Raw genomic sequence first — 24573 nt, 5'->3', positions numbered from 1 at the left:
ACCATGAATATTTTCAGATCACAACACTATGAAACTTGTAATCAACCACAAGAAAAAATCTGGAAAGCCCCCAAATACATGGAGGTTAAAGAACATCATACTAAAGAACAAATGCGTCAACCAGGAAATTAAAGAAGAAATTAAAAAATATATGGAAACAAATGAAAATGAAAACACAGCAGTCCAAACCCTTTGGGACACAGCAAAAGCAGTCTTAAGAGGAAAATACGTCGCAATTCAGGACTATTTCAAGAAGCAAGAAAGGTCCCAAATATACAACCTAACCTTCCACCTAAAGGAGCTAGAAAGGCAGCAGCAAAGAAAGCACATCTGCAAAATCCCTTGACAGCAGTACCTATATTAGTATTTGATGGAATAATCTTGTGGGAAGGGTCATCTTTAAAACTCTACCCACCACAAGAAATTGTCATGTGATTTTCTCTTTGACCTATGAATTAATTACATGTATGAATTTAAGTTTAAATGTATCTATGTCTTCTGGCATAAGTTTTAATTGTTTACATATAATTTCACTAGTAGTGTGATCTATATGCATTTGTTCAATCTCTCTTTGTGGTCTAGCATATGGTCAACTTTTAAGAAACAACTCATCTGTACTTGCAAAGAATATGTATTCTCTAACTATTAAGCACAGAGTTCTATATTGGTGTTTGAGGTCAACCTTTTTTTTTTTTAATTCAAATCTTACATATCCTCAATTTTTTTCCTATTTGACCTAGCAGTTTCTACAAGATGTGTATTAAAATTTTCCATTTTGGCCCTTTTAGTTTAAAGATAAAGAAATTGAGGTCCAGCAACTTTTTTAAAATTTAAATTTGTTTAATGTTTATTTATTTTTTGAGAGAGAGAGAGAGAGACAGAGCACAAGCAGTGTAGGGGAAGAGAGAGAAGGAGACACAGAATCCCAAGCAGGCTCCAAGCTCTGAGCTGTCAGCACAGAGCCTGACATGGGGCTTGAACTTATGAGCTGCAAGATCATGACCTGAGCCGAAGTTGGTCACTTAACTGACTGAGCCACCCAGGTGCCCCGAAGTCCAGCAACTTTAAGTGACTTGCCCAGGTTCCCATGGTTAGTTGTGGCAGAGTTGGGGAAGAACTCAGGTGTCTCCCATATTGACATTCAAAACATTTATTCCAAAAAGAAAAACCAGTAATTTTAATTTTGTTTATTTCTCTTATAATCACAATACTCCCTGTCAGTTTGAGGTCATACTGGCCATTGGAAAACAAAGAGCCATTCTTATTATTCCCCATTTGATCTTAGACTGCTGAGCAAATTATTTAATTATAGGAGAGTTATTTTCTATAGGTAAAGTAGCTATCACAACTCCCATAATATGCCCTTCCTAATCTCCCATATATGTCAAGGATAAGCACCCTCAGCCAGAAGTTTAACAGGAAGGCATGTTTTAGAAAGTCTAGTAGAGCATCTCCTTCACTGGCCTTTGGCCTTGTTTACATTCTGATACAAGAGCACTCCCATTTTAAAAATGTGTTTATTTATTTTAAAAAATTTTTTTAATGTTTACTTTTTAGAGAGAGAGACAGAGTGCAAGCAGGGAAGAAGAGAGAGAGGGAGACACAGAATCTGAGGCAGGCTCCAGGCTCTGAGCTGTCAGCACAGAGCCCAATGTGGGGCTTGAAGTCACGAACCACAAGATCGTGACCTGAGCCAAAATTGGCCACTTAACTGATTGAGCCACCCAGGCACCCCTAAATGTATTTATTCTTTTGAAAAGCAAACTACTTTGATGAAAAGCAAACTCAGGAGTGAAGTCGTTAAATATAACTAAACACCTTTTAAATATAAATAACATATATTTACTGATTAGTATCAGGTAAATGTCCAGACTATCCCAAATTCTTATCTCAGAGAAAAAAAATCAGAGACAACTGCAAAGAAGACGCTTTGTAGTTACCAGACAATGGACTCTCTGGGAAAAATTGCTCTAGTGTGTCAGAGATTTCTGTTGAATAATCTATTTATGTTTTTTGGTAATGCATTTGTGTTTGCACATTTATCATCAGCCTTTATTTTTTTAAATGTTTATTTATTTATTTATTTTGAGAGAGAGAGTGAGCAGGGTAGGGGCAGAGAGAGAGGGAGAGAGAGAATCCTAAGCAGGCTCTTTGCTGTCAGTGCAGAGCCCAACATGGGGCTCCGTCTCACAAACCATGAGATCATGACCTGAGCAGAAATCAAGAGGTGGACACTTAACCAACTAAGCCACCCGGGCATCCTCATCAGCCTTTATTTTTATCAGTAGATTCTTATATAGCTTTTCTGGGTCATACACAACTAACAAAGGGGGAGATGAGAGAGGATATGGAGGAATTTTTTTATAGATTCATAGTTTGAATGACTATAGAAGGAATGCATACCAATGTCCCAGGCTTGAGAGCTCAGGCAGGCCAAGAGGCATCCAGGAGGGCAGCAGGAGAATGGCTACCACCCCCTAGTATCATCTGCCATCCCACTGTACCATCAGTCACTGCCCTCAAACAGCTCCCCATTCAGCATTCCTGATGCCAACCCTAGGCCAGACTCTGATCACTATATCCTTCATCTTGAGGAAAGGGATGCACAGAGCTGGGCTGGTTAGCACACCCTGCCCAGGGACTGCAGAGAAGCTTAAAAGTAACACAGAGAGACCACCCAACCCAGAACACTGGATGACAATCAGTCCTGGCCCACCCCACTCCTGCTCACCTATGACCAACAAGCCCAAGTGACTTGCTCTCAGTTTCCGTACAAACACACCTGAGTATATGATTTTTAAGCACATTCCAAGTAGCAGCTTCTCAGACTTGGCATCTCCTTTCTCATAAGTATAATAACCAAATCAGAAACTCACTAAATCTCAACTATCATGCATTAATGGCCACCTACCTATCTCTTGCTTTACTTACTTCCTCACCTCATTGCCCTAAAAGGGCACTGTGTAAGGCTAATAAACACTCACTTTTAGGCTGACCAGAGCCAAATATGCCCATACTTCAGCATTGTGGTTGTTCAATGCATTGGCCTCAGAGAGAGCATCTTCAGCTTCCGTGAGCTCCTCCAGCTTGACAGAAAAAAGAAAAGTATGAGTTAAGTCAAAGAAGTTTTCCATTAAGCCAGCTGGAGTTAGTGTAGTTGAAAACATTATGTTCAAATAACATTGGTGTGTGTGACCTATACAAACAGTTTTCAATTTTTTAATTTTTAGCAGAACTCTTTCTTCAAACAAAATCTTATGTGGTAGCCCAACCTGTTAAAAGCAGAACTGCTCTGATTAAAAATCCAGGTAGAGCAAACTGGAGTTCTGCCTGCTAGGCTCTCAACTTACACCCCTCTCTTCCTCCTTTCCTCTACAGCAGTCCCATCAGGGCCTCCATGAACCATGGAGCTTCAGGTGCCAAGATTGGAAAACCAGAAGTATTCACTATTGTGTGTGCATCATTCAGTGATTTTCCAATACACAGTAGGCTGTCAGATACATTTGTGGTTTCTTCCTTTACATCATGCACCCCTTTCTTAAGGTTAAAGTCCCATTAGCCTGCCAAAATACTATTGCTCAGACAGCTTCCTTTCCCCTAATATTAGTTATTGACAGCACAGTCTTGAGGAATCAATACAATATTCAGACTCTAAAATTCTCCCTGAGCTCTGGACACATGGATATCATTGCTGCTTCCTAAAAGTAAGTTTGCTTTGTAAAATCTTCCAAAAGGTCACCTAAGGAAGAAATAAGTCACTCTTCTCCCCAGTAAAATAGCTCTTCTTTTTTTCTGTTTTAGAAAAGAAAAGTATGGATTTCCAGGCCCAAAACAATATGAAGAATGACTTTTTTTTTAATTTTTTTTAACATTTTATTTATTTTTGAGACAGAGCATGAACAGGGGAGGGTCAGAGAGAGGGAGACACAGAATCTGAAACAGGCTCCAGGCTCCGAGCTGTCAGCACAGAGCCTGACGCGGGGCTCGAACTCAAAGACCGCAAGATCATGACCTGAGCCGAAGTCGGCCGCTTAAACAACTGAGCCACCCAGGCGCCCCATATGAAGAATGACTTTTAAGCAATGCCCAGACTTTGGTCCACACCTTAAATGTCTCTAAAATATTGAATCAATATTCAATCAATGTATTGATTCATTATTCAACCAACATTATTCAATCAATTATACTTGCTAATGATTTATTCAGTATACCAGGTACTGTGAATAAAAAGATAACATACAACCTTTACCCTCAAAGGGTTCACTGACAGATATGTAAAGAAATAAATAAAACAAAATGAAAACCCAAACACATAAATAGTTCCAATACAGAATAAACATTTCTGTAATAAAAGCATATATATGATCTAGTGGAGGGAAATAGGAAAATGGGAATATTTCTGCACTGAAATTAAAGGGCAGCTCTAAAGTGAATCTTGAAGAATAAAAAGGAGTTTGTTAGCTGTACAAGGTGAAGAAAGGCATTCCAGGTGAAAGCAATATCATATGCAAAGGCATGGAGGCACAAGAGAGTGTGGTGTGGTCAGGAAACTCTTAAGTATTCTTGTGTGTCTGGAGAAAAGAGAGAGATTAGGGAAAAGACAGTAAGCAGATGAAACTAAAGTGTTAGGTGAGACCAGATCATATGTATTCATTCAAAGGAATGTAAATTTTATTCTGAAATAAGGATAGCCATTGAATGGTTTAAGTAGGGGAGTAACATAGTATTTCCAGATTTTAAAGACCACTTTGATAACAATGTGGGAGATGAATTGAAGGAAGACAGATTACCCTAGAAGATGAGGGATGAGGCTTGAATTAGAGCTGTAAAAATAGGGATGAGAGGAGACAACAGACTTAAGAGACATTTAGGAGATAAAATCAATAGGATATTTGGTGCCTAGTTAAAAGTAATAGAAGTAGACTAGGACAGCTTTTAAGTTTCTGGCTTGGTTGATTGGGTTCATTACAGTCCCATTCATGAAGACATGGAATACAGGAGAAGGGGTAGGCTTTCAGAATATGAGAATCCTTCAGAGGTAGGTTATATTTCAGTTATGCACATTTTGAGGTGTATGTTACACTGTTTAAGGGTCAGAACTTGAAAAGTGTTATGCATTAAAGGTTTATAATTCATTGGGGCACAAGTGGTAGTTAAGGCCACTGGGATAGATGTTATTTCTTAGGGTGAATAAATATGGTGACAGGAAAAGAGGGCTGACTATAGAACTCCGAGTGGGGGTGGGGGGACCCAACAATTATGGTGGCTAAAAAAACTAGGAGCTGGCAAAAAAAAAAAAAAAAAAAAAAAAAAAAAAAGGCTGAGAAAGAGATACCAGAGAGGAAGGCATGGAACTGGAAGGATGTAAATGAAGTATTATGGAAACCTAGGGAGGAGAGGGCTTCAGGAAGAAGGCACTCAATGGAGTTAAGCTTCAGAGAGACTTAACCTAAGTGTCTGTGGCATCTGGCAATTAGGATGTTATCAGGAACTTCTGTCAGAAGGGTCAGTAAGTTGGTAAAGGTAAAGTGGTAAAGTGGTAAGCCTAATTGCAATGAAGTGAAACGTAAATGGGACCTGGGATATGAACAGATAATTCACAAGTAAAGAAATACACACATCACATGATTTCAACCTCATTCATGATGCAAATGCAAATTAAGATACCTATCAAATTGGCAAATGATATTACCCACTTTCAATGAGGTAACAGTGAAATGTACTCTCATACCTTCTGGCAGAGTATAAATCAGTACATACCCTTTCTAGGGGCACATTGATACTGTAATTTAAAGACTTTTAAAATCTTCTACATTCTTTAAGGATGGATCTTAAGGAAATAATCAGAATTAAGCATAGAGATTTATGCCCAAGAACGTTTATCTCAGCTTCATTTATAATAGTATAATTGTAGAAACTAACATGTCCAATAATGAGTGATCAGATAAACTACAGTATGTCCACACATAGGTATAGTATGACTAAAACACTGGTAGGGAGTAGGGATTACTTAAACATCTTAGTGGCATGGCTTAATCCAAGGTGTTTTCTTTAGTTTCTTGTCAGTAAGACAAATTACATGGTCACTTCATTTATGCATCCAAACAAGGGTACACCAAGAAGTCATCAGAAATCGTGTTATAGACTCTTTGGTGATGTGAGAAGATATCAATGCTATATTGTTTAAGTAGAAAAAAAGATTACAAAGCAGTAAATATATTATTTACAATTTTATACATTAAAATTACTTTCATATATGTATAAAAAAGACTGCAGTAAAATGCATTCAAATGTTGACAGTGCTTATCACTGAATGGTTGGATTACGGATGCTTTTATGTTTTCTTCACATTTTGTATCTTCTAAATGTTCCATAATGAATATATATTACCTTCATGCTTAAAAAAACAGCAATAAGGAAGAGGAGACAGGAAACACAGACAATTCATTTGGTTGTTATCACTGTGGTTAAATAAGAAGGGGGAAAGTATGGGGAAAGAGTTGAGAAGGGAAGGATAAAATAAAAAGAAAAAAATAAGAGAGTAAGTTATTAGGAGAAAATGAGAGGGTTAGAATCAAGAATACATTGAAGAAATTAGACATGAATAGCAGGATGCATGCCTCTTTCAAAGATTGTAAGAAAAAAAAAGGAAAGGGTGACTGGAGAGTTTTTAGGGGTCGTGGAGTAAAAAATCTACCAGAAGCTGTAGCATCTCCTCCTGAATACAGAAGGGCCATAGAGCTTAATAAGAATCAATTTAATTGAGTAGATTCTTCATTTATCATATCACTTTCCCCTTACAGATAACATCATAAAATTAAGAGTTTCTGTACCAAATAACATGAAATTTTTTATTATATAACTTCCTGGTTCCGGTTTTTGTGCGAGTTTTTAAAGAATTTTTTTCTTATAGTACAGATTGACTGTTTAGTTTACTGAACACCTTTGAAAAGTAAATCTTCCCACCATCATTACAAACGTCCAGGGTGCTTAGAAGACCAAGGAATCAAGGTCAGCTGTATTCACAGTCTTGAGTCTTCACCCTCTTACCCGATAACAGGCGATTCCCAGTCCTAGCCAGGTAAGGCACGAAGGTGATCTCTTACAGGCTTGCAGGTAGGTTTTCTTTGCCTTTTCATACTGTAGAAAGAAAGCGCCCCTAAGCTATTGTTCTTCTGGAAGTTTCAAATGTTGTATTGCTAAGTTAGTCATGGGGCATCTGTAGTTGTACCAAAGACCAATCTAAGTTAAAGGAACCCTTAAATTGTTTTTGTTTGTTTGTTTGTTTGTTTGTTTAGAGCAGTTTTAGGTTCACAGCAAAATTGAAAGGAAGGTACAGAGATTTCTCATATACATCCTGCTGCTGCATATGCATAGCCTCTCCCATTATCAACATGCCCCATCAGAGTGGTACCTTTGTTACAACTGATGAAACTATGCTAATACATCTTCATCACCTAAAGTCCATGGTTTACCTTAAGGTTTGCATTTGATGTTATACATTCCATAGGTTTGAACAAATGTATAATGACATGTATCCATTATTAGAGTATTTTCACTGTCCTAAAAATCCTCTGTGCTCCATCTATTCATCACTTCCCTTCCCCAACCCAACCACTGATTTCTTTACTATCTCCATAGTTTTGTCTTTTCCAGAATGTCATACAGTTGGAATCATACAATATGTACCCTTCTCAGATTGGCTTCTTTCACTTAGTAATATCTATTTAAGCTTCCTTTATGTTTCTTCATGGTTTGCTAGCTTATCTCTTTTTAGCACTGAGTGATACAGGAAACATTAAGAAAAACTAAAAAAAAAAATTTCAAAAGAAGTAGATTACTTCTTGTCTTGTATCTCCAATGTGAGAGATGCAACTATAGGTAAGCCTTAGCAAATAGCCTAAGAATTGCTTGCCTAGGGAAATTGCTTGCCTTGACTACACAAGTCAGAAGCTCTATTCAGATGCAGCTTGCAATGATGTCAGAAAGGAAACTTTCTTTCAGGGAAGTACACTGCAATGGGATAGTGATTTTTCTCTCTCAAGCCTATGTGAGCCATCATACTTACATTATAATGCTTTGTAATTTCTTGTTGCTCTTGTTTTATTTTATATAGAAAGAAAATTGGGTGTTCTGGAGGGAGAAATGGAATGAAGTCAAAACAAAAACAGAATCAAAAGGACTTTGGCAAAATATTGATAATTGTTAACATGGGATGATTAGCCCATGTTGGTTCATTCTACTATTCTATTTTTTTTTTTTTTTTTTTTTTTTTTTTTTTATTTTTGGGACAGAGAGAGACAGAGCATGAACGGGGGAGGGGCAGAGAGAGAGGGAGACACACAGAATTGGAAACAGGCTCCAGGCTCCGAGCCATCAGCCCAGAGCCTGACGCGGGGCTCGAACTCACAGACCGCGAGATCGTGACCTGGCTGAAGTCGGACGCTTAACCGACTGCGCCACCCAGGCGCCCCTCTACTATTCTATTTTATATGTATTTGAAATTTTCCATAACAGAAAGTTTCTTTTAGAACGTCTTGGGATGGTTCCTAAAATATGGACAGTAATTACTAAAGAGTCAGGTCAGAGTGTCCTATGAAATGGGGCTAGCTACCCTCAGCCAAATAAACTATAAACCTCTGTGCTGAGGAAGAAGTTTGGAGAAGGTCTTTTGATATTTTCCATTAATAAAGCCAAGCTAAGAATGTTTTTACTACTGCTAATAAAAGAAAGTTTGCTTAAATAGTAACTACAATAACGTTTATTGTATAAATGTATACATTTATGATACAGCTTTTTAGTATCATAATGGTTAAAACCACAGACTGTAGTATTAGACTGCCTGGGTTTGAATCCTGATTCTATTAATTACTAGTTTATCTAATGTTGGTCAAGTCACTTTACTTTTGGATGTAAAAGTATCATTATTATATGAGTATGTGTAGTCCACACAGATGAATGCTAATGCTTGAACTGTAGTCAGGTCTCAGACCGTAACCTGATTTATTTACATAGTTACTCCCCATCCTGTATCCCTCACCTCTTTCTCTTCCAGATAGATGTGTCCCAGTCGCAGGAAGATGAAGTGCATCTCAGAAGCATCCACTACAAAACTAATGGTTCGCTCATAGCATGCCTTGGCCTCAGCATGATTTCCACTTAGAAAATAAAGATGGCCCTTCATGCCCCAGACATTAGGGTTCTGAGAAAGTAAAGAACAAGTGGTACCTGGGATGAGGTGGTATTTATAAATACATTAATGATCTTTGTTTAACATTTAAAATTAGATTAAGTCCTTTTTTCCTTTTCCTAATAGCATTCAATTAGAAAGAGGGCCATTCAGTTGCACTGGGAGATATTTTTCTAGGTCTGCCCTCTCATTTCTTTCTTGCATTCTTCAAAACCATTTTGTCTTTGGGGTAAATATTAAGAAAAAACATTGAAATATAACCAAGACAATGTTCACAATGAGAAAACAGAAGAAGTCCAGAAGACTTGAAATAGATCAACTATCTGCTAAAGAGCTATCCTTACCCTTTTCTCTGCTTTTTGCAAAACTCATAACTGCTTGAGAAAAACAATGGAAGGAAATACATGAGTTTACTGACAGTTGATGACCTCTAACTCTGGTAACTAAATCTACCCATGACTTGGCATCACCACCTCTAAGAAAGGCTGCTTGCCCCTCTTCTAAACTAAACTCAAGAGATTCTAGCAAAAGCTATTACCAGGTAGTCCATCTGGGCTGCTTGTTGAAGGTATTCCTCTGCCTTGGCAAAGTCCTTCTTGAGAAGGTGTGTCCGGGCCAGCACCAAGTAATACTCACAGCTGGGGCCTCCTTGAGGGCATAACAGCTCATGTGCAAGCACTCTGTGCACATACTACAAGGAAAAATCAGATTGTAAGGAATATGTAAATGGCTGCATTGTTCAGTTCCATAGCTCTTGCAGTTGAATATTATGTCCCTGAAAACAACTAATAAGAAACATATTATAGAATGAAATGATTATCAACTTCAAAAATTAGAGGTGAATTATAAAGATTCAGCACATCATGGTTCCATTACCAGCTACTCACATAGTCACAAAATATTGACATTCTGGTCTTGCTGGTCATTGTACTATATAAGTTTTAGCCTGTATTTGTTATGTTGCAGACAAAAGCACTTCATCAATCACTTCATTTATACATGAGGTAACATTTTCAGGCAGCTGTAATTACTAAGGAAACTTATAGTAAAGCAAAACCCCTCTTCTAAAGTTCTAGACTTGGGATCTTGGAAAAGTAAATGTCTGTTTCTGACAAACTCTCATTTATGTTTGCCAGTTTTATACTTTGGTCTTTTCTTCATTTTTAATACTATACGAAGCTTGCAAATTTGACAAAGTCAGATGTACTTGCTCAGCAGAGGGGAAGCCCTTCTTTTCTTCTCCCTCTGTTCTCATCTTAGCCTATAATATAGAAACTTCCACTAACACTTATACCTTCTTAGGAAAATAGTGGGAGGAGGCTCTGTAGCTGTTCCCTCTACCTGCATTTCTGGCTCTTTGCCATGGGGTGATAGTGACTTATTTAATCCGAGAGACAGAAAGTCTGTTTCTCTACTAGGAAAGGTTAATGTGTTAAAAGTTCTTGTTTGACGTGGCCCACTCCAAGCCAGGTCATAATTCTTTCCCTTTCTTGAGCTTGCTCATCCTCAAGTGGAACATGCACTCTGCAGGATCAGAGCCACTCTCCTGGCTCCCAGATCTTTCTCTCTGACTCCTTGCTTCAAGGATATATTTCTTGTTTCCCATGTGGTAGGAAGGCCTCACAGAATGTTCTTCTCTGGGAGAAGGGGGTAATTCTCCAGTAATTCTACCTGCCAGGTAAGTCAAATCTGAGACCAGTCACATCTCCAGCCCATTTTTTTTCAATATAGGAAATTTATTGTCAAAATGGTTTCCATACAACACCCAGTGCTCATCCCAAAAGGTGCCCTCCTCAATACCCATCACCCACCCTCCCCTCCCTCCCACCCCCCATCAACCCTCAGTTTGTTCTCAGTATTTAAGAGTCTCTCATGCTTTGGCTCTCTCCCACTCTAACCTCTTTTTTTTTTTCCTTCCCGTCCCCCATGGGTTTCTGTCAAGTTTCTCAGGATCCACATAAGAGTGAAACCATATGGTATCTGTCTTTCTCTGTATGGCTTATTTCAATTAGCATCACACTCTCCAGTTCCATCCACGTTGCTGCAAAGGGCCATATTTCATTCTTTCTCATTGCCACGTAGTATTCCATTGTGTATATAAACCACAATTTCTTTATCCATTCATCAGTTGATGGACATTTAGGCTCTTTCCATAATTTGGCTATTGTTGATAGTGCTGCTATAAACATTGGGGTATAAATGACCCTATGCATCAGTACTCCTGTATCCCTTGGGTAAATTCCTAGCAGTGCTATTGCTGGGTCATAGGGTAGGTCTGTTTTTAATTTTCTGAGGAACCTCCACACTGTTTTCCAGAGCGGCTGCACCAATTTGCATTCCCACCAACAGTGCAAGAGGGTTCCCTTTTCTCCACATCCTCTCCAGCATCTATAGTCTCCTGATTTGTTCATTTTGGCCACTCTGACTGGTGTGAGGTGATATCTGAGTGTGGTTTTGATTTGTATTTCCCTGATAAGGAGCGACGTTGAGCATCTTTTCATGTGCCTGTTGGCCATCCAGATGTCTTCTTTAGAGAAGTGTCTATTCATGTTTTCTGCCCATTTCTTCACTGGGTTATTTGTTTTTCGGGTGTGGAGTTTGGTGAGCTCTTTATAGATTTTGGATACTAGCCCTTTGTCCGATATGTCATTTGCAAATATCTTTTCCCATTCCGTTGGCTGCCTTTTAGTTTTGTTGGTTGTTTCCTTTGCTATGCAAAAGATTTTTATCTTCATAAGGTCCCAGTAATTCATTTTTGCTTTTAATTCCCTTGTCTTTGGGAATGTGTCGAGTAAGAGATTGCTACGGCTGAGGTCAGAGAGGTCTTTTCCTGCTTTCTCCTCTAGGGTTTTGATGGTTTCCTGTCTCACATTCAGGTCCTTTATCCATGTTGAGTTTATTTTTGTGAATGGTGTGAGAAAGTGGTCTAGTTTCAACCTTCTGCATGTTGCTGTCCAGTTCTCCCAGCACCATTTGTTAAAGAGACTGTCTTTTTTCCATTGGATGTTCTTTCCTGCTTTGTCAAAGATGAGTTGGCCATACGTTTGTGGGTCTAGTTCTGGGGTTTCTATTCTATTCCATTGGTCTATGTGTCTGGTTTTGTGCCAATACCATGCTGTCTTGATGATGACAGCTTTGTAGTAGAGGCTAAAGTCTGGGATTGTGATGCCTCCTGCTTTGGTCTTCTTCTTCAAAATTACTTTGGCTATCCGGGGCCTTTTGTGGTTCCATATGAATTTTAGGATTGCTTGTTCTAGTTTCGAGAAGAATGCTGGTGCAATTTTGATTGGGATTGCATTGAATGTGTAGATAGCTTTGGGTAGTATTGACATTTTGACAATATTTATTCTTCCAATCCATGAGCAGGGAATGTTTTTCCATTTCTTTATATCTTCTTCAATTACCTTCATAAGCTTTCTATAGTTTTCAGCATACAGATCTTGTACATCTTTGGCTAGATTTATTCCTAGGTATTTTATGCTTCTTGGTGCAATTGTGAATGGGATCAGTTTCTTTATTTGTCTTTCTGTTGCTTCATTATTAGTGTATAAGAATGCAACTGATTTCTGTACATTGATTTTGTATCCTGCAACTTTGCTGAATTCATGTATCCGTTCTAGCAGACTTTTGGTGGAGTCTATCGGATTTTCCATGTATAGTATCATGTCATCTGCAAAAAGTGAAAGCTTGACTTCATCTTTGCCAGTTTTGATGCCTTTGATTTCCTTTTGTTGTCTGATTGCTGATGCTAGCACTTCCAACACTATGGTAAACAACAGCAGTGAGAGTGGACATCCCTGTCGTGTTCCTGATCTCAGGGGGAAAGCTCTCAGTTTTTCCCCATTGAGGGTGATATTAGCTGTGGGCTCTTCATAAATGGCTTTTATGATGCTTAAGTACGTTCCTTCTATCCTGACTTTCTTGAGGGTTTTTATTCAGAAAGGATGCTGAATTTTGTCAAAGGCCTTTTCTGCATCGATTGACAGGATCATATGGTTCTTATCTTTTCTTTTATTAATGTGATGTATCACGTTGATTGATTTGCGAATGTTGAACCAGCCCTGCATCCCAGGAATGAATCCCACTTGATCATGGTGAATAATTATTTTTATAAACTGTTGAATTCGATTTGCTAGTATCTTATTGAGAATGTTTGCATCCATATTCATCAGGGATATTGGCCTGTAGTTCTCTTTTTTTACTGGGTCTCTGTCTGGTTTAGGAATCAAAGTAATACTGGCTTCATAGAATGAGTCTGGAAGTTTTCCTTCCCTTTCTATTTCTTGGAATAGCTCGAGAAGGATAGGTATTATTTCTGCTTTAAACGTCTAGTAGAACTCCCCTGGGAAGCCATCTGGTCCTGGACTCTTATTTGTTGGGAGATTTTTGATAACCAATTCAATTTCTTCGCGGTTATGGGTCTGTTCAAGCTTTCTATTTCCTCCTGATTGAGTTTTGGAAGAGTGTGGGTGTTTAGGAATTTGTCCATTTCTTCCAGGTTGTCCAATTTATTGGCGTATAATTTTTCATAGTATTCCCTGATAATTGTTTGTATCTCTGAGGGATTGGTTGTAATAATTCCATTTTCGTTCATGATTTTCTCTTTGGGTCATCTCCCTTTTCTTTTTGAGAAGCCTGGCTAGAGGTTTATCAATTTTGTTTATTTTTTCAAAAAACCAACTCTTGGTTTCGTTGATCTGCTCTACAGTTTTTTAGATTCTATATTGTTTATTTCTGCTCTGATCTTTATTATTTCTCTTCTTCTGCTGGGTTTGGGGTGTCTTTGCTGCTCTGCTTCTATTTCCTTTAGGTGTGCTGTTAGATTTTGTATTTGGAATTTTTCTTGTTTCTTGAGATAGGCCTGGATTGCAATGTATTTTCCTCTCAGGACTGCCTTCACTGCATCCCAAAGCGTTTGGATTGTTGTATTTTCATTTTCGTTTGTTTCCATATATTTTTTATTTCTTCTCTTATTGTCTGGTTGACCCATTCATTCTTTAGTAGGGTGGTCTTTAACCTCCATGCTTTTAGAGGTTTTCCAAACTTTTTCCTGTGGTTGATTTCAAGTTTCATAGCATTGTGGTCCGAAAGTATGCATGGTACGATCTCAATTCTTGTATACTTATGAAGGGCTGTTTTGTGACCCAGTATGTGATCCATCTTGGAGAATGTTCCATGTGCAGTCGAGAAGAAAGTATATTCTGTTGCTTTGGGATGCAGAGTTCTAAATATATCTGTCAAGTCCATCTGATCCAATGTATCATTCAGGGCCCTTGTTTCTTTATTGACCGTGTGTCTAGATGATCTATCCGTTGTTGTAAGTGGGGTATTAAAGTCCCCTGCAATTACCACATTCTTATCAATAAGGTTGCTTATGTTTGTGAGTAATTGTTTTATATATTTGGGGGCTCCTGTATTCGGCGCATAGACATTTATAATTGTTAGTTTTTCCTGATGGATAGACCCTGTACTTATTATATAATGCCCTTCTTCATCTCTTGTTACAGCCTTTAATTTAAAGTCTAGTTTATCTGATATAAGTATGGCTACTCCAGCTTTTTTGACTTCCAGTAGCATAATAAATAGTTCTCCATCCCCTCACTTTCAATCTGAAAGTGTCCTCAGGTCTAAAATGCGTCTTTTGTAGACAGCAAATAGATGGGTCTTGTTTTTTTATCCATTCTGATACCCTATGTCTTTTGGTTGGCGCATTTAGTCCATTTACATTCAGTGTTACTATAGAAAGTTATGGGTTTAGAGTCATTGTGATGTCTGTAGGTTTCATGCTTGTAGCTATGTCTCTGGTACTTTGTCTCACAGGATCCCCCTTAGGATCTCTTGTAGGGCTTCTCCAGCCCATTTTTTAAAAAGATTTTATTTATTTATTTTGAGAGAGAGAAACTGTATTCACACGTGGGGCAGGGGCAGAGGGAGCGGGAGAGAGAGCATCTTAAGCAGGCTCCATGCTCAGCACAGAGCCCAACGTGGAGATCCATCCCATGACTGTGAGATCATGACCTGAGCCGAAATCAAGAGTCAATGCGCCCCTGCAGCCCAGTTTTACAAGTAATAACTTTAATATTTTTATTCCCCACATAGCACTGTGTATCTGCTTCCAATTGTTTACAACCTAGAGAGGAATGAGGGTATAATTAGCCTTCTGTTAACCCCCAACACTCATATAATATGAATTCCTTTAATAAAGTGATATTAGGCTACATGTGCCTTTAGAGCCTGATTTTGGTCTGCTAGTATTCTTCAGGGAGCAGATGTATAGTGAGGTACATTTCACTGCTACTTCACTGAAAGTGGGTAATATTATTTGCCAATTTGATACTATCTCAATTTGCATTTTCATCATGAATGATGAGAGTGGTTCACATTTGGATATTCACACCATTGGGCCTACAGTGTGCCCTCAAAAGCATATTTGATTTTTGTATCATAATATTAAAGCTTGGAAAGATACCACTGAATAATCATTTCGCTAAAATCTTTCTATCTACTTGCCCTTTTCCAAATATTCTGACCTGCACAGCATTGACCTTCATCAAGAAGCGTATGGTCTCCATGAAGATGGTGGCAGGAGTTTGGGAAACACCATAAGGGCTGGGATGCAAAAAGGTTGATGAATCTTGACATTTTGATGTTTCTGAAATTATTATATTAAAAGAATAGATGATTAGACGTAAAGGAAAAGAATGTCGGAAGCTCAGACATACAAATGTAGCAAGGAGACTATTCTAATCTATGAGAGAGGTTATAACCTGAAAAGCAATAGATTCCTCTATAGCAATGGTCCCTAAAGATCTCAAAAGTTCTCAAGGTTAGTCTACTGGTGGTTCCAAATGCAAGTCACAACAAATGAAATGGTTTTTTAACGTATGCAGATCATCCTGAATGTGATGTAGATATTCTAAAATGATCATTGTTTGAAAATCTTAAGTTTGGGGGCACCTGGGTGGCTCAGTTGGTTAAGTATCTGACTCTTGATTTCAGTTTACGTCATGATTTCATGGTTTGTGGGTTTGAGCTCCACAGAGTGCCATGTCCACACTTTCAGTGCGGAGCCTATTTGGAATTCCTTCTCTACTTCTCTCTCTGCTTCTCTCTCTCTTTTTCTCTCTCTCTCAAAATAAATAAACTTGAAGAAAAAAGAAAATCATAAGCCTGTAGTTAGCTACTTCTCTGAGATAATATAAAACCTTGCTTATGGAAAGAGCTACACTACTGAATTTGGATTATCAGAGTTTAGCCTCATATGAAGGAACTTAGGTGATATGACTAATCAACTTCACACAAGTTAAGATCACCATTTTGGTAATCATAAGTGTTTTCATCATTGTCTAGTTTGTTTACACCCTTCTTGCAAGTGGAAATCTTTATTCCTAAGTACCTTTCTTTGCTGGTATGTCTTTGACAAGTATATTGGATGGTTTTTGGCTGATAGTTGGATCTTGATATTGTAGGGACAAAATGTTTTCTCGTGAATCAGACTGCAGTTTGGAGGATTCTTCAAGAAAGTCATCTAGAATGTATGATGGATCTCTTGGTCCTAAATAGATTAAACTTTAATGAGAAAAAAACCCCACCTTCCTACATTGGATATTAAAAGGTTATTACAGGAGATAAAATATAATTATTTTCAAAGCATAAGAAACATATTACCTAAATATTGCAAGGACAGACTTCTTTTGCAGCCTTTAATATTTCTTTTTTTAAAAAAGATTTTATTTTTAAGTAATCTCTAGATCCAACAAGGCTCGAGCTTACAACCTTGAGATCTAGCATCCCATGTTCCACTGACTAAGCCAGCCAGGTGCCCCAAACTTTTTATATTTCTGAATAATTTGAAGAGTACAAGCTAAACTGATAGCACAGCTTTCTATAACTAGGACCCCTAGTCCAACCCTGCTGCTAGCCTAAGTCATGAAAATGTCAAACAAATACCTATCATAAAAGTTATTTTCTAAACCCAGCATGTCAAGAAAGTTAATATATTTTTAGATTAAATTAAAACTCTTGAAGGACAGGAATTCTACTCGTTTTATCTCAGTGTTCAAAAATCACCATCATCATCATCATCATCATCATCATAAGTAGCTATATTTGAGCATGACAGTATGCCAGGAATTGTACTAAAAACGTTATTGTATAATCTAATTTATTTTTCACAACATTCATTATGCTCCTTTGAAGAAAGTGAATCACAGAGAAGTTAAATAATTGGTTGAAGCGCCAGAACATGTCTTGCTGCCTCTCAAATAAATAAATGTTTGACAAATTTTTAAAAAAGCAGTGCCAGGCAGGAAATGATCAGTACCAACTGACTCCCAATTAGAAGAAGTCACCCTTCTTCTAAAAGATATGGCTTTGAAAAATAGGTAGAAGTTGGATAGGTAGAGGGGGAGGGGTATTTAAGGCTGAGAGCATGCCATTGGCAAAAGCATGGAAGTAGTGAACAGTTTTTAATGTTTATTTTTGAGAGAGGAGGAGAGAGAAACAGAGCATGAGTGGGAGAGGGGCAGAGAAGGAAGGAGACACAGAATCCAAAGTAGGCTCCAGGCTCTGAGCTGTCAGCACAGAGCCCAACACGGGGCTCAACCCACAAATCTCGAGATCATGACCTGAGCTGAACTCGCTTGCTCAGCTGACTGAGCCACCAAGGAGCCCCAAAAACTAATTTTTTTTAAGTTTATTTATTTATTTATTTTGAGAGGGGAGGAAGAGGGGCAGAGAGAGAGTCCCAAGCAGGCTCCGCTCAGCAAGGAGCCCAATGAAGTGCTCGAACTCACGAACCATGAGATGACCTGAGCTGAAATCAAGAGTCAGATGCATTAGTGAGCTAATTATTTTAAAGAGTTTTGAGGATTACATAAATAAAATGAAGGGGAAGACAGGTTGGAGCTAGACTGTACTGATATTTTAATGCTAGGATTTTTCTTCTGTAGACAAAAGGAGAACACAATGAAAAGTTTTGAACAGAAAAATTATTAGATGAAAGCAGTATTTTATGAAGATTACTCTAGCAGTGCTACATAGCAAGAAGAAAAAAATGCAGACAGAGACAAAGAGGTTTGTAATAGGGCTGTTACAACCATCTTGGTATTTGGTAATAAAGAGTCATGTAAATTTAAAGGGAAGATGCAAGGAGCATTTTGAAAGAGAACCAGCTGGTCTTGAGAATTAATCTGATAGAAGGATGCCAGAAGTTCAATACAGAAAGTAAGAGGATGCAGGGATGACTCAGATCATGAACTTGAGTGCCTAATATAGTGAATGATGTAGAGTCAATTTGAGAGATGAAGAGTTAAGTTTACTAGCAGAGAAATCCAGCTCCTAGGTTCCGGAGGGATGTCAGGGCTAAATACAGAAATTTGAGAGTCATCAGTAGTAAAAGGAAAACTGTGAGTGCAGGTGAGCTCTTAGAAAATATGACTATATTATTGGGAAATGAGTACATCTAATGAGTGTAATAATAAAGAGAAGCTTACAAAGGAAACCCAAACTGTTCGGAGATGTAGGAGGCAATCGAACATGTATTTTAGGAAGGAGAGAGTGGTTAAATACCTCAGACTAATGATTGAGGAGTAAGCTATGATCTTAGTGAAAAATATTAATATCCAACTTTTCTGAGGTATAATTTACATATAATAAAGTGCTCCCTTTTGAGTATATACTTCAGTGCATTTTAACAAATGTATACACTTATGTACTCACTGTCACAATCAGGATAAAAAGATTTCTACCCCAGAAAGCTCCCTTGTGTTCTTTGAAGGTAATCCTCAACTCCCATCCAAAGGCAACCATTAATCTGCTTTTTTGTCGATACAGATTAGTTTCGCCTTTTGTAGAATTTCATTTAAATGGAATATATAGTATCTATTCTTTTGCATCTGGCTTATTCACTTAGCATAATGTTTCTGAGATTCATCCATGTGTGTGTATCAGTAATTTGTTTCTTTTTATTGTTGAGTGGTTTTTGATTGTGCACATAAGAAAAAATTTATTATCCATTCATCTACTGATAAGCAGTTGGATTGTTTCCAGTTTTTGCCTGTTATAAATATATCTGTTATGAACATTTGTGTACAAATTGCAATGTTTCCATTTCTCTTGGGTAAATACCTAGGAGTGAAATTGCTGGCACATGTATAACTATTTTTAAACTGCCAGTTTTTCCAAGTGGCTATTAGCATTTGGCATTCCCACCAAAAGTTTGAGAGTTCCAGCTATTCTACATCCTTGCCATAGCTTAGTATTATCATTTTTAAAAATTTTAACTATTCTAGTGGTAAATTGCATCAATTTTCAAATGTAAGACCAAACTTACTTCAATTGGATATATTACCTTTTATATATATTGCTGAAATTCATGGACTAATATTTGTTAAGAATTTTTGTGTCTAGGTTCATGAAGGCTATTGGTGTGTACATTTCTTGGGATGGGTTTGTCTAACTTTGAATATCACAGTAATAACTATGGTTAAACTGTGGGAAGTATTCCCTCTTCTATTTTCTGAGTCTGTGGAAGGAATGGGGTAGCCTGAAGTTTTGTCTTTTATTTTCTTTTTTTTTTTTAAGTTTATTTATTTATTTTAAGAAAGAGAAAGAGAGAGGGAGGAGAGAGAGAAAATCCCAAGTGCAGAGCCCGATGTGGGGCTCAAACTCATAAACTGTGAGATCATGACCTGAGCCGAAATCAAGAGTTGGACACTCAACCAACTAAGCCACTCAGGTTCCCCTGTCTTTTCTTTTTCTTTTTTAAAAATTTTTTAATGTTTATTTACTTTTGAGAGAGAGAGAGAGAGCAGGGAGGGGCAGAGAGAGGGGGAGACACAGAATCTGAAGCAGGTTCCAGGCTCTGACCTGTCAGCACAGAGCCCGATGCAGGGCTCAAACCCATGAACCAGGAGATCACAACCTGTGCTGAAGTCCGCTTAACTGACTGAGCCACCAAGGCACACCTCTTATTTTTTTAATAGAAGTATTTAAAGCTATAAATTTCCCCCTGGGAACTAATTTAGTTCATCTTACCAATTTTGGTTTGTTGTGTGATTCATTACATTCAGTTCGAACTATTTTGTGATTTCTTCTTTGACATATGGGTTATTTAGAAATGTATTGTTTAGGGGCACCTGGGTGGCCCAGTCGGTTGAGTGTCCAACTTCAGCTTAGGTCATGATCTCACAGTTTGTGAGGTGGAGCCCCGCATGGGACTCTGTGCTGATAGCTCGGAGTCTGGAGTCTGCTTCAGATTCTGTGTCTCCCTCTCTCTCTGTCCCTCCTCCGCTTGTTCTCTGTCTCTCGAAAATGAATAAATGTAAAAAAAAAAAAAAAAAAAAAAAAAATTTAGAAGTGTATTGTTTAAATTACAAATACTTGAAATTTTCCTATATATCGAGTCATGAGCTGGTAAATGTTCAACAATTGGCTTTTGGCTATGTGAGAAGGCTGATTTGTAGTGTTTACTGATTTCTATGATATAAATTCCCCAATCATGGCTGATTTCAAGAAACCAATGTTACATCACTGAATGAAGAGTTAGGAAGAAATGCACAATAGCATACCATTATATAATATTTCTACATATGAGTACAATTAGATATAAATAACTTCAACAGTGTAGATGATAGTAAAATAATAAAGAAGTAATAAGTTTTGAATATTAGCTTTTTTGGGTAGTTTTTGTTGTTGTCATTTTACATGGAGCTTTATATTTTAAGACTTCATGTAAGTGCTCACAATTGCTACTTGTAAGGATTTTTTAACTCTTTATTTTGAAATAATTATAGATGCAAAGGAAGTTGCAAATACAGAGCATGTAGTTCCAATGTACCCTTACCAGCCTCTCTTCAATAGTGACATCTTATACAACTATAGTATGGTATAATATCAAAACCAGGAAATTGACACTAGTACAAAACTCTTTAGTGCACTAAAGACCTCATCTATTTTTGCCAGTTTTCATATACATTTGTGTGTGTATGTGTGTGTGTATGTGTGTGTATATGTGTATGCAGTTCTAAGCATTTTTATCCCATTTTATAGATTCTTTTAATCACTACCATAATCAAGATACACACTGTTAGGCAACAAAAGTAAAAATCAACAACTGGGGCTCTATGAAACTAAAAAGCTTCTGTACAACAAATGAAAACTTGTAAAAAAATGAAAAGGCAACCTACTGAATGGGAGAAAATATTTGCAAATCATACATCTGATAAAGCGTTAATGTTTAAACATTTATTTTTGAGACAGAGAGAGACAGAGCATGAACGGGGGAGGGTCAGAGAGAGAGAGAGACACAGAATCTGAAACAGGCTCCAGGCTCTGAGCAGTCAGCACAGAGCCCGACGCGGGGCTCGAACTCACATACCGCGAGATCGTGACCTGAGCCGAAGTCAGACGCATAACCGACTGAGCCACCCAGGCGCCCCAAGCGTTAATGTTTAAAAAATATAAAGAACTCCTACAACTCAATAGCAAAGAAAACAACAATTTTATTTTAAAAATGAGCAGAGGATCTGAATAGACATTTTTCCAAAGACGTCTTAGCTGGTCAACAGACACATGATAAGATGCTCAACATCACTAATCATCAGGGAAATGCCAATCATAACCACAATGAGATATCACCTCACATGTGCTAGAATGGCTATTATCAAAAAGACAAGAAATAATGAGTGTTGGTGAGGATATGAATAAGGGAACCCTTGTGCACGGTGGTTTGGAATGTAAATTGATGCAGCCACTATGGAAAACAGTATGGAGTTTCCTCAAAAAATTAAAACTAGAAATACCCATATGATCCAACAATTCCACTTCTGGCTTATCCATAGGAATGAAAATAAGAACTTGAAGAGATATATATACCTTCTCATGTTCATTGCAGAATTATTTATAGTAGTCAAGACATGAAAGCCACCTAAGTATCCATCAATGGATGAATGGACAAAGAAAATGTGGTATACAATGGAATATTATTCAGCCATCAAAAAAGAATGAACTATTGCCATTTGTAATAACATGGATGCATCATGAGGATATTATTATATAATATTAGCATAATGTTGTTATGCTATAATATCCTATATTATATATAGGTATGATATGATATAGAGAAAGACAAACCCAATATGATCTCATTTACATGTAGAATATTAAATAAAAAAAACAAGAACACAAAAAAGAGCCTTGAAATCATAAAGAATAGATTAGTGGTTGCTAGATACAGGGTATAAGAGGTAGGTGAATTGGGTGAAGGTAGTCAAAGGGTACAAACTTCCAGTTAGAAAATAAACAAGTCAGGTAATGTACAGCATGGTGACTATAGTTAATAATACTCTATTGTATATTTGAAAGTTGCTGAGAGAGTAGATCTTAAAAGTTCTTATCACAAGAAAAAAATATTGTAACTGTGTGTGATGATGGATGCTGAGTAAACTTACTGTAGTGATCCTTTTGCAATACATACAAATATTGAATCATTCTGTTGTATACCTGAAACTAAATAATGTTATATATCAATTATACTTTAAATTAAAAATATACAAAGAACTCTTAAAACTCAACAATAAGAAAACAAAGCCTGATTTAAAACTGGCCAAAGGGGTGCCTAGGTGGCTCAGTAGGTTGAGTGTCCGACTCTTGATTTCCGCTCAGGTCATGATTCCAGGATCGTGGGATCAAGTCCCGCATCAGGCTCCATGCTGAATGTGGAGCCTGCTTAAGATTCTCTCTCTTGTGCTCTCTCTCTGCCCCTCTCCTCTGATCTCATTCTCTCTCTCTAAAATCAAAAAATAAAAACAAAAAAAATGGCCAAAGACCTTAATATGCACCTCACCAAAGAAGATATACAAATGGCACATAAGCATATGATAAGATACTCCTCATCAAATGTCATTAAGAATGTTAATAAAAAGAGAGACTACACATGGGTAGGGGAAAGGAATATATTAAAAATCTCTAACCCTTCCTTTCAACTTTGTTATGAACCTAAAACTCCTCTAAAAAATAAGTCTATTAAAAAATAATTGATTAATATAAAAAAATTAAATAAAATTTAAAAACCTAGATGAATTCCTAGAAAGTATAAAATACCATGAATAACACAATAAGAAATACAGAACACAAATACATTAAATATTAAGAAAATGAAATGGTAGACACCTCCTGCAAAAAACAAACAAAAAAAACCACCCAGGCTCTTGTTGTTTTATGGTTGAGTTCTGTCAAACTTTCAAGTCAAAATCAATTCCAATCATGTATAAGTTGATAAATAATATATATGTTGGTAAAGAATAAATCAGAAAATTCTAGAAATTTCCTAGAATTCTAAAATTTTAGACATGCAAAGTCACTGATGGTGACAGAGAGATGCTTGGTGGTTGTTTGGAAATGGGTGCAAGAGAAAGAGATTCAAATGGGCACAAGGAGAGTTTTGGAGATTTGGGATATGTTCATTACCTTGATTGTGGTGATGTTTTCATGGGTGTGTTCATATGTCAAACATATCAAATTGTATGTGTTAAATATGTGCAGTTTATGAATGTCCATTACATCTCAGACAAACTGTTAAAAATACATGCACACAAAATAATAATACGCAACAACATATAAACAAAATACCATATGCAAGAAACACATAAACAAAAACCCACATATTAAGTTAAACACATTAGAATGATTGATTCTCTAAAATGGAGGAAAGGAGAATGGCAATGAAGGACAGGGAAAAAAGGGTGTGTGTGTGTGTGTGTGTGTGTGTGTGTGTGTAAATAAATAAATAAACTTAAGAACCACAAGAGAGGGATTGAGAGTGTTGGAAAAGAAAGTGATGGGATAATGAAAGAAATTTACTCTGCTACAATGATACCTTTTTTATGCATACACAGAGACAGTAAATTCTCTAAGATTCAAAAACCTGAATAGCAACAGTGAAAACTTCACACTTGCAAACATATGAATGAGGAAATATTTAGAAGGAGTCTTTCTTGGTGTACCTGGGACAACTCAAAACTCCATCTACTAACTCATTTAACAAATATTTGCCAAGTACCTACAATTTGCCAGCTCCTATTCATAAGGCCACTAATTTTCCTAATAGCCACTCATCGTCTCCGTTTCCTGGTCCTACCTGCTGCCGCTTCCGCTTCCACCATCATTGCTGTTGCAGAACCATTAGTGATTCCCCAAGGGCCTAAACTGGATTCTACTTTCCCTCCTTCTTCAATGTACTCTACAGTACCAGTGCCCCTCTGCTTCGCTACTTGTGCCTGAAGCATTCGTGCCTGAAGTTGTTTGAAGCCTTCATGAAATGCCATTTCCATTCGAATATCATTGTTTTGAATTTCATAGTACAAACCTGAAGAAAGAAAAAT

At 37.3% G+C, this 24573-nt stretch overlaps 1 protein-coding gene across 6 annotated transcripts in view; it reads right to left on the bottom strand.

Annotated features, from left to right (window-relative positions):
• CFAP70 (cilia and flagella associated protein 70) overlaps positions 1-24573 on the bottom strand; it is a 102807-nt gene that overhangs the window by 10374 nt on the left and 67860 nt on the right. For 3 of the 6 annotated variants that reach the window (XM_078434403.2, XM_078434406.2, XM_078434404.2), the window contains 7 exons: positions 24330-24557; positions 16587-16745; positions 15721-15842; positions 9729-9881; positions 9041-9202; positions 7051-7140; positions 2985-3086 (listed from right to left, as the gene is read on the bottom strand). In XM_078434403.2, the coding sequence (XP_078290529.2) occupies positions 2985-3086; positions 7051-7140; positions 9041-9202; positions 9729-9881; positions 15721-15842; positions 16587-16745; positions 24330-24557 (1016 nt within the window). Of the gene's footprint in view, positions 1-2984; positions 3087-7050; positions 7141-8068; positions 8134-9040; positions 9203-9728; positions 9882-15720; positions 15843-16586; positions 16746-24329; positions 24558-24573 lie in introns of those variants that run through there. The other 3 variants (XM_078434408.2, XM_078434405.2, XM_078434407.2) reach the window with 3 other exon arrangements.

The sequence above is a fragment of the Panthera onca genome, chromosome D2 (assembly GCF_046562875.1).
Source record: "Panthera onca isolate mPanOnc1 chromosome D2, mPanOnc1 haplotype 2, whole genome shotgun sequence".
In the NCBI taxonomy this organism is placed as follows: domain Eukaryota; kingdom Metazoa; phylum Chordata; class Mammalia; order Carnivora; family Felidae; genus Panthera; species Panthera onca.
Note: the sequence above shows the minus strand (reverse complement) of the source record. Positions and strands in the feature narration are given on the sequence as shown.